The 9916-nt window shown below is 63.6% G+C and overlaps 3 protein-coding genes across 3 annotated transcripts; 2 read left to right on the top strand and 1 right to left on the bottom strand.

Moving 5' to 3' along the window:
• The first annotated feature begins 359 nt into the window (after nt 1-359).
• Nucleotides 360-1276, top strand: EMIHUDRAFT_369680 (hypothetical protein). Its single transcript, XM_005771421.1, has one exon. The coding sequence runs from the start codon at nt 371-373 to the stop codon at nt 1115-1117; it is 747 nt and encodes a 248-aa protein (XP_005771478.1). The 5' UTR covers nt 360-370; the 3' UTR covers nt 1118-1276.
• Nucleotides 1277-3736: 2460 nt separating this feature from the next.
• EMIHUDRAFT_445015 (hypothetical protein) lies at nt 3737-5001 on the bottom strand. The gene is made up of 4 exons (XM_005771420.1): nt 4877-5001; nt 4616-4771; nt 4458-4508; nt 3737-4304 (listed from the first exon to the last, which is right to left on the bottom strand). Exons 1-4 carry the CDS (start codon nt 4958-4960, stop codon nt 4131-4133), a joined length of 465 nt encoding a protein of 154 aa, XP_005771477.1. The 5' UTR covers nt 4961-5001; the 3' UTR covers nt 3737-4130.
• A 2120-nt stretch (nt 5002-7121) lies between these two features.
• On the top strand, nt 7122-8287 carry EMIHUDRAFT_369674 (hypothetical protein; the record flags this gene model as incomplete). Its single annotated transcript, XM_005771419.1, has 2 exons — nt 7122-7285; nt 7457-8287. 2 exons carry the CDS (start codon nt 7122-7124, stop codon nt 8121-8123), a joined length of 831 nt encoding a protein of 276 aa, XP_005771476.1. The 3' UTR covers nt 8124-8287.
• Between the last annotated feature and the right edge of the window lie 1629 nt (nt 8288-9916).

Genomic DNA, 9916 nt, shown 5'->3' with positions numbered 1-9916 from the left:
CCCGGGGGCACTCCGCGCCACCTGCCGAGTGCCCCCGTCTACTCGGCGGGGTCGCAGCTGCCTCTGGAAGGCACCGAGAGGGACAAAATGGCGCAAATGGTCAAATCAAGGTTTTGTAACGCGAGCTGTGCCACAGTGAAATGGCACTTGCCTGTCACAAGGCTGTAAAAAAGTGTAGTCTCTACTCGCCAGGACGGCACGCCGCCACCACACAGGTGCCCAAAAACTCAAAAAGAAAGAAAAAAACCCAAGGGAGGGATGGGAGGACGGCACGCCGCCACCACACAGATTTCAACTCAAGGGAGGAGCGCTACGGAAAATTCTTTTTCCGCGTTCCGTGTGGACGGCACTGTTGCGAGCTCCCGCACACATGCCCTGCCCCGCGCTTCTACTCGCCAGCCTCGCCGCCTTGTCGCCAACGCAGAGGTTGGCCCGCGACGGCTTTGCCGTCTTTGATGGCGTGCTTTCCCGAGAGCAGACGGCGGCCGTCCGCGAGACGGCCGAGGCCCTCCGCAGTGGCGGCGCGATGCGCAACCTGGGCCAGGACGGGCGGGACGACGAGGTCCTGACGGTGGATCTCGGCATGCTCCGCGACCCGAGCTACAGCGGGCTCATGGACGCGGCGCGGGTGCTGGCCGGGATGCCCGGCATGCTCGTGGAGTCGGGCCGACGAGATGAGTGTGCCGCAGAGACGGCGGCGCAGTTTGCGAGCGCGTCGACGCCGCGCCTGCTGATGCTCGCCCGCTACCCTCCCTCCGCCGGCGGCTACGTGCCGCACCTCGACAACGACGCCGCCGATCCGGACCACCAGCGGGGCCCGGTCGGGCTGCGCGCGTGCGACCGGGTCTACACCTGCATCCTCTACCTGCAGTCGGGCTGGTCCGAGGCGGACGACGGGCGGCTGAGGCTGCACCGGCCGCGGGGCCGGGCGGAGCGCGGGGAGGCGGCGGCGGCGGCGGTGGAGGAGGAGGAGGAGGAGGGGTGGGCCTTCGCGGGGCGAGACTACGTTGACGTCGAGCCGGTCGGCGGCCGGCTTGTCGTCTTTGACTCGAGGAGAATGCTGCACGAGGTGCGGCCGAGCTTCGCGCCGCGGTGGGCGCTCACGGCGTGGATCTGACGAGCCGAGCCGCGGGGTTCGACCTCCTCCTCGCGCTGTCGGCCCTTCCCCCACCCCAAGCTCTCCGCAGGAGCAGCACCGAAGCCGCCGCCGCAGCGCCTACCAGCCGGCGATGACCTCTCGCTGGACGCTTCGCTCGAGGCTGGAGGCCGCGAGGGCCGCCCAAGGCACGAGAGGCGCCCGCCGAAATGCTGCCGAGCGCGGCCACCGCCTGGCCGCGGCTGGAGACGGCAACAAACACGCGGTGGGTGGCAGATGCAAGCGCAAGACGGCAAGAGCTCTCCGCCCTCTTAGGCAACTCCGGTACACCGGACGAGCTGCGGCGGCGACAGAGCGCGAGGGGGAAGAACGGTGGATAAGCCGCAAGGCGAGAGACCTCCGCGTGTAACTGGGGCATGTGCATCTCTCTGCATGTGAGGCTTTTGAGAGGGGAGGGCGACGCCGCAGCGCCCGCAGCCGCACATGCCACATCGCGGGACCACATCGCTCATCTTAGGGGACCCCTAGGGTTCTGAGGGCCGGATTTTTTAAGACCTTTTAAGAAACGAGGAGGTTTGGGGGCTTAACTTGCCCAGGGTTGGACTTCGTGGCAGGTTCGTGGTGTTTCACAATCACGACATAAATCATAATCGTTACGTCAGTTTAATCCGAAACAGCGAATCGATTTCACTTTCACTTTCACACTTCACATTTCATGTGAAACGAAATTTCACTTTTCCCCGAGCGAGTGTGAACGTGAATAAGGACGGATGCTCCCACCGAGTTCCGACACGCTGACACTCACTTCACACTTGCAAGTGTTGAAGTGTTGGCTCCACCAGCAGCAGCCAAGCGGAGATGGAAGGAGGCTGGAGATATTGGTCACGCTGAGCTGATGTGTGCACTAGACCAATATGAATATCTTGGCGTGCTGTGGGCAAATCAGGAGCGAATACGGATTACGGTGCCGATGGGTGGGATGAACTCTCTCAGCAGTCGAGAGTCGACTCTCGACGCATTGGGAGGGCGGCTGCGGCGTTGTAGGGGCGGCGGCGAGCTCCCGGTTGCAAATACTCGCCTCACAGTCCAAGATGGCGGCTCGCGCCCCCGGCCGTGCTCTGGTGTGCCTCTCTAGGTCTCTAGTCCCGTATGCCACCCAGATACCGAGGGCGGGGCGCACTCTTCGACTTGGGCTATTATCTGGCCTCGGGAGGGCGGCGGCGGCGGCGTAGGGGCGGCGGCGAGCTCCCGGTGGCAAATACTCGCCTCACAGTCCAAAATGGCGGCTCGCGTCCCCGGCCGTGCTCTGGTGTGCGCTTGGGTCGCCTCTGATGCTGTGTCTCGTCTTAGCCAGAAAGATTCAAAGATATCGAGAGCGTGCGACGACAACCAACCCTAACCCTAACCCTTACCCTAACCCCTAACCCTAACCCTAACCCTAACCCGAAGAACCCAAAGTATTCACCGAGAGCTCGTGTCGACGGACCGCTGATTCCTCCATTTGGCTTCGGCCCAAACCGGACTATTCGCTCTTAGGAGCTGCACAACGGCTTGAACTCTCTGACCCTAACCCTAACCCTAACCCTAACCCTAACCCTAACCCTATCCCTAACCTCTAGAAGAACCCAAAGCATTCACGGAGAGCTCGGGTCGACGGACCGCTGATTTCTCCATTTGGTTTCGGCCCAAACCGGACCATTCGCTCACTTAAAAGCTGCACACAACGGCTTGGACTCTCTGACCCTAACCCTAACCCCAACCCTAACCCTAACCCTAACCCTAACCCTAACGACACGGTGCTCCTTAAGAGGTCGCGTCGCGTGTTGGTGTATGTATTTCGGCGGGGGCGCGCATTAAAAGAACATTGAGGCTACACACACGTCCTCGAGCGCCTGAGCCCCGAGCAGGACACACGAACCAAGCTGCTCTCGCACCTCCTCTCACTAGTTACTCGGTTGGGCTCTCTCCTCTCTATACTTCGTCGCTTTCACCGCGTTTGGATGCAAACTTGTGAAATTTTCAGTGAAACGGGGGCGGCCGAAACGTTTCATGTGAAATTCACATGAATTCACATGTGAAAGTGAAAGGGTGAAATTTCACTCACGAACCCTGATTACTTGCCATTTAAGAGATTGCAGGCACGGGGGGTCCCTCTTTTTTAAGACCGTTTAAGAAAATCGGCCTCGCCGGCATGCGTCGCTGGGTTCCGCGCCGTTTTCTCCAATTGTCCAATACTGCCGTTATTAGGCACAAACCCGCCTCTGAAGACACATCTGTAAGTCTGGTGCACTGGCAGGAGCCAACTCGCATAGCCATAGGGGACGCACGTGCTAGCTGACTGTTGTGTAGCCAGCTTCCCGGCCTCCGGCGTCTACCGGGAGCCTCCTGGACCATCGACCTCGACCTCGGGAGCTCTCCCGCACCGTTTAAGCGTTTAAGTCTTTTTAAGACCGTTTATGGTTTAACTTTAAGGAGACGAATCGGCGGCCCAGGTGCAGCCAAAAATCGGGGCCCCGTTTTAAGGGTTAATTTAAGCCGTAAGCCGCAGCGCGCAGGCCGCAGGCGCCCCAGGGCCCACCCTTTTAAGCCTAGGGCCCCCCTAAGTCGCCTCATCGGTCTCATCGCGCAATTCGCACATCCATTGTTGACGCCGCGGCCTCTCGAACGAGAGTGCTGCGTCGCATACGCATCTAAAAATATTGGAGGAAGGCGAGCAGCTCAAGAGGCGAGATGCCTCGCATGTCCATGTGAGATGTGTCACACACACCCCGGGCCTCGGCACCGACGACACCTCAGTCACCGCGCCGCGGTCGTTTGCTAGAACCGACACTCGGTTGTCAGTCACGACGCTCTCTCGGCGGACACAAATGGCGCGGGTGTGAGGAGGGGCAGGCAGCGCGACACGGCAGCGCGGCAAGCCACCCCCTCTCTGCCGAAGATCGTGCGCACAGCCAAAGTCGCACGCTCCCCTCGACCGCCCTGCCGCAGAAGAGACAAGAGGGCCGCGGGAGCACAGGAGCGGCTACCTCAGCAGCTACGCTTGTTTGAGGTACATGGGGGCGACCTTCTCGATGGCCGTGTCGAGCGCGTCGCAGGCGGCAACGTCGACGACCTGCTTGGTCTTCATCGCCGCCTGCAGGGCGGCGTGGTGCGCCTTGAGCGCCTCAACGTACTCCTCGTCTTGGTCAAAGAGCTCCCGCTTGACGCGCTACGAGAGGGCGGCGGGGGCGGGAAGGGGGAGCGGTGAGGAGAACGAGGGTGGGGGCGGGTTCGGCAGAGGACGAGGGCAGAGGGGTGGGGCGGTAGCGGGGTGGGAGGGTGCGGGAGCAGCAGGGCGGGGGTGGGCGAGAGCGAGGAGCACCTGAGCGAGCATGTACTCTCCGAGGGTGGTCATGAGGGAGCCGGCGTGCGCCTGCGGGAGGGGAGGGAGGGAGAGAGGGCGGTGCAGTGGCAGTGCAGTCGCGGAGGCCTGTTCGCGGACCGCAGGGGTGAGGGAGCGCGGAGGCTGCGTCCGCTCGCCTCCTTCGTCATGACCCACCGCGTCGCTTGGTTGAACGAGAGGGCGTCGCCTTTCCCGGCGAGCTCGCCTATCTGGACCATCGACTTGCGGATGGTCGCTGCGTCCTCCTTCATCGCCGCGACGCGCGCAGGGTCGTCGAAAATGCCGCACGGCACCTAGAGCGATGGGGAAGCATGTGACTGATCGCACCGTGACCATTGCGAAAGTGCGAGTCCACCGCTGCAGTGTAACGTGCAGTCCATCGAGGAGGCGGTGCGAACCTGGCAGTGGCCGCGGACGAGCAGGGCAGGACCCGCGCGTGCAAGCGCAGTCGGTGCGCGACGGCGCGTAACGCTGAGCAGCATTCCGAACTGTTTACAGACTTGGGTCGGCGGCGGCCTCGGAGTGACGCCGGCGGGTACCCGTAGTATCGGAGTTTTGTTAGTATCGAGGTCTCGGGAGTTTTGTGCACGATAAATTCGTGCCGTCCGCGGCGAGCCGAGCCAGGCCACGGCGCTCGGCCTCCTGAGAGAAGACCATCCCGGACGGCAGTGACAATTTACCCGACATCAATCGTCGACGGCAAGCTCGAGAACTGCGCCTCCAAAGTCGCCCAGATTTGCCTCTCGCGGCGCGCTGAGTTAGTATCGCCGGTGCGCCAGCCAGCTCTGCTCCACAGCAGGGCATGCCTGACTGGCTCCTGCTAGCCGTGCGTCCTGGTGGCATCCATTGCCAGCTCAGGTAGCCTCAGGAGGTCGCCTCTCGCACGACTCGGCGCCGCACAGCACCGCTCCGCGTTACTACCGAGTTAGTATCGTCGACCCACAGAGACTGCTCTTCTGTAGGTGGAGCCGACAAACGCCGGCCGGGTCGGCCCCGCCGCCCCCATCGCCGCCGCCGGGGCGGCGGCGGCCTCGGCGGACCATCCGGCGCGCTGCGCGCCCGACGGGGAGGTGTTCACCACTCCTGGATCCTCACCCTGCCACGCCTTCGTGCAGACGCCGTGGCACCCACCTCAGGCGCCGCTCGGACTCGGTTGACGGCCGCCCAAGTGCTTGGCTCGTGCCTAGCCGTCCAGCAGGAGATGCCCACTCACTGCTAGGCTAATCTCGGGCTGTCTTGCGGCGGTGTGGTGCCGTGAAGGGCACCCGGCACAAAACTACGACCATTAGTACCGTGCCCGGGCAGTGCATTTAATTCTGTCAAAAATCGAAATGTGCTCTGTGGGACTTATTGGACTAGGATCATACGTCCGGGAGGCCCCCCATGCGTGCCGTAACGAGCCACGGTGTTGGTATGACTCTGTTCACGTTCACACCTCTTCAATAGCGCAAAACTCCGATACTACTGGTACTCGAGTACTCTTTTCCAGTGCTGTTCTCGAGGTTCTCGAGGTGGATATCCTTTGGCCGCGTTGGGTAGCGAGTGCTGTGAGGGGGTGAACATTCTTTTGTAGACCGCTAGGATTGAGAGCAGCCTCGCTCTCAATCCTAGAAGTCGAAGGAGTGTGTGTGTGAGTGAGCAGCACTCCTCGCAATCGTAGCATCTCTGTGCGACTGTGAGCACCCACGCTCGCAATCCTACGTCTTCTAGGACTAAGAGCAGCTCCGCTCACAAGCAAGGTGACTGGTGACGCCTACGACTACTACCAGCGCGCTCACACAAAACACAGCCCCGGACCCACGACGCACAAGCAAGCACAGACAGTCGAGAAGGGAAAGACAGCAACGACAGTCAGAAGCCAGCGCTGGGTACCAGGAAGGCGAATGCGATGACGGCCTCTAGTGTGAGCTCTGGGTAGTGGAGAAGAGGGTGGTGGGGAGAGGAGCGGCGGAGGGGGAGGCGGCGGAGGGTTGGGCGGCGGAGACGAGGGCGGCGAGGACGGGAGCGGTGGAGGCGAGGGTGGCGGAGACGAGGGCGGCGTAGGGGAGGTTGGCAGAGAGGAGGGCGGCGGAGTGGCGGGCGGCGGAGGCGAAGGCGGTGGCGACGAGAGCGGCAAGGGCGAGGGCGGTGGAGAGGGGGGTACATGTAGCGGAGACGAGGGCGGCGGAGACGAGGGCGGCGGAGACGAGGGTGGCGGAGACGAGGGCGGCGGAGACGAGGGTGGCGGCGGAGGGGAGGACGGCGAAAACGAGGGCGGTGGGGACGAGGGCGGTGGGGATGCGGGCGGCGGGGACAAGGGCACAATTTTCTTTTTTCAGACTCTCTTTTATGTTTTAGTGTATGCAGCTCTCGTGATCTCCCGGAGGCTTTTGGAAGGCCTGTTGTATACAGGTTGTCTATGGGCTCCGCGCCCTTCAACATACTCGTTATCTGTCTGCTGCGGTGCTCGGTGTTTACATGTACATGCATTGTTGAGTTCTGACTGAGCGTAGAGATATCAGCTGGATAGATAGGAGAGGTACATGTAGGTAGGCAGAGAGGCGGGTTGCTTTGGGGAGCGACACCAAACACATGAAAGTAGGTTCCTACCCTCGAAGAATTCTTCATCACGGTTCAGAGCTGTTCTATCGCCTTCGTCGCGCCATGCTCGGCGACGCTGCGAGACAGGATGCCCTCGACTTCGACGCGGGTATGAAGTACAACCCGGACTACAACTTTCTGCTCACGCCCTTTGTGCTCTACGGCCTGCCAGCGTGCTACCTCGTTGCAGCCATCAGCGGCCACTTCCTGATGCGCAACGCGGCGACGTGAGCTCCTCCCTCGCCCCTCCTCCGCGTCTCTCCGCCTCCGCCAGCCTGGCCGCTGCCGAGTCCCTCTCCGTCGCTGCCGCCACCCTCGCGTCGGCCCTCTCCAGCTCTGCCTCCGTTCCTCGACACCGTTTTGCCACCCCGACCCTCGCCCGCTCCGCCCCACCTCAGGCCTTCGTGGGTGAAGCCGGCGATGCAGCTGTACAACATTGCGCAGGTGGTGCTGTGCACGTACATGGCGGTCGGCATGTGGCCTGCCACCTTCCCCAACTTCCCGAACGTGTTCGGGATCGGGACCGAGTACTCTGCCGCCGGCGAGTGGTTCATCCTCGTCCACTTCCTCTCCAAGTTCATGGACTGGTGCGACACGCTGTGGATGATCCTGAAGAAGAAGTCGTCGGTGCAGATGTCGTTCCTGCACCTCTACCACCACGCCACGATCGGGGTGGTGTGGGGCTTCCTCCTATCCCTCGGCCACGGCAACGGCACGGCGCAGTACGGCGCCTTCATCAACAGCGTCACGCACGTCATCATGTACACGCACTACTTTGTGACGGGCCTCGGCATCAACAACCCGCTCAAGAACTGGGTGACCACGTGGCAAATCACCCAGTTCTACTCGTGCTTCCTGCACGCCCTCTGCGTGCTCTTCTTCCTCCCGTCTATGGAGGTCCACTTCCCGCGCCAGCTCGGCTGGCTGCAGTTCTGCTACCACCTCACGATGATCTACCTCTTCACCTTCAAGCTGCGCTGGGTGCCATCCTTCCTCAAGACGGGCGACGAGCTCGCAAAGGAGGCCGCCGCAGCGAAGAAGAAGAGGACCGCCAAGGCGCACTAGCCGGATCACCGCTGCCCGCGCCCTTCGCTCGCGCTAGCCCACAACAGAAGAGAAAACGACCAGCTCTGCTGTGCACACAGCGCCGCGGTACTGCGCGCTGGAGGGGTTTATCGTTTGCATGGTCCAGTACTTCAGGGGACGTGTAATAAATTATCGGATATCGCTCTTACAGCAGCCGTGGTCTTGAGAGAATGTATGTAGTCGTTTGACCTCACTGCGTGTAACTCTAATATAAAGATATCACAGCTCCACGGGGGGTCCGCTAGGAGATACGTCAGTAGAGAGAGACAGACCCACTTGAGTAAGTAGAGAGGGTCTCTGGCAGAGCTCTTGCGGTAGCAGACTAGCAGTCTCTACTCACTCACGCGGGGGCATGAAGGGGGGACGCTGCATCATGGGGGGGCGCATAGCCAAATGCATCGGGATCGGGATTGGCTGCTGCGCCGGCAGCACGGGCGGAAAGACACCCGCCGCCGGGGCAAGCGGCTGCTCACCTTGGCACTGCTGCTGCAACAATTGGTGCTGCTGGTGCTGGTGCTGCGCCACTTGCTGGTGCTGCGCCAGTAGCACCTGCTGCAGCCGCTGCCGCTCCGTGAGCAGCGCGAAGTTGAGTTGCGACGCCCTCTCCTCCGCCTAACGCAGCCATCCGCCGTGAGGGGACTGGGCCACACACAGTTTGAGTGGCTCGCCCCCTCTTGCCTGCAGCCGCCCGTGACGCTCCTCCGACAGCCGCTGCTCCGCAAGCGCCCGCAGCTGCATCGCCTGCTGCGCCTGCGCCGCCTGCGCCGCCTGGGACTGCTGCGCGTGCTGCACTTGGGCTTGCATCTGCTGCAGATGCTGCAGCAGCTGCGGTGGCGGCGGTATCGGCCCCGACACGCCCTCAGGACGGTCCTGCTGTGCTTCACTAGAGGGAGGCTCGCCCTCATGCTCGCCCTCCCTCCGCGCGGCGTGCGCCAAGGCCGCCTCTGCCGCCATCGCTGCGATGATCTCAACCTCGCTGGTCGGGAGAAGCATCGCCGCTTCCGGCGCCAAAGGCGGAGGCTCGCCGGCGGGCAACGGCGCGTCCTCTGGCGCCGTGCCGTCCCCAACGGCCCCTTCCGGCTGGGGCTGCGCCTTCTGCCCGGCGCGCTGCGCCTGCTCGCCGTGCCCCTCGGGCCGCTTGCGCGGCGTCGCGTTCAGCGTGCTCTGCAGCAGCGCCACGGCCGCCTGCGCCGCCTTTCGCGACCGCTTTTCGACCTCGAGCCGCTCCTCGAGGGCGTGCCTATGAGCGAGCGCCTCCCCCGCCTCAGACTCGCACCTCCCCCGCCAGCCTGGAGGCGCGCGGCGCACCGCGCAGCCCGCTCCGCCTCGAGAGCCGTCTCGAGGGTGCGCAGCTGCTGCTGGAGCGCCAGCGGCGCCGGCTGCGGCAGAGCCGCCGCTTGAGCCTGCTCCGCCGCCTGAGCCTGCTGCGTCACTCGCACTCCGACCCGCGCCGCCGCTGCCGCCGCCGCTGCCGCCGCCGCCGCAGCAGCAGCCGCAACCGGCGGTGCCGCCGCCACCGGCGGTGCCGCCGCCGCAGCCGGCGGCGCCGCAGCAGTCACAACCGGTGGTGCCGCCGCAGCCGGCGGTGCCGCCGCAGCCGCAACCGGCGGTGCCGCCGCCGGCGGTGCCGCCGCCTCGCTCTTGGCTGCAGCGCGGCTGTCGGGGCACATGCAGTAGATGATCTTGTTGCCGCATCCGGAGCAGCTGGCGGCGGACGGCATCGACGGGCTGGGATCGCCGTCGCGCCCCCCCTGCGCGGCTGTCGCCGCTGC

Source organism: Emiliania huxleyi (assembly GCF_000372725.1).
Source record: "Emiliania huxleyi CCMP1516 unplaced genomic scaffold EMIHUscaffold_385, whole genome shotgun sequence".
Lineage (NCBI taxonomy): Eukaryota > Haptophyta > Isochrysidales > Noelaerhabdaceae > Emiliania > Emiliania huxleyi.
Note: the sequence above shows the minus strand (reverse complement) of the source record. Positions and strands in the feature narration are given on the sequence as shown.

Excerpts from the sequence above, each read along its gene's own strand:
- EMIHUDRAFT_445015 (XM_005771420.1), bottom strand. The coding sequence starts at position 4,960 with ATGCTGCTCAGCGTTACGCGCCGTCGCGCACCGACTGCGCTTGCACGC. Across the intron at positions 4,509-4,615 it reads GGTGGGTCATGACGAAGGAG|GCGCACGCCGGCTCCCTCAT; the intron begins GCGAGCGGACGC and ends CCCCTCCCGCAG. Across the intron at positions 4,305-4,457 it reads GAGAGTACATGCTCGCTCAG|CGCGTCAAGCGGGAGCTCTT; the intron begins GTGCTCCTCGCT and ends GCCCTCTCGTAG.
- EMIHUDRAFT_369680 (XM_005771421.1), top strand. The coding sequence starts at position 371 with ATGCCCTGCCCCGCGCTTCTACTCGCCAGCCTCGCCGCCTTGTCGCCA.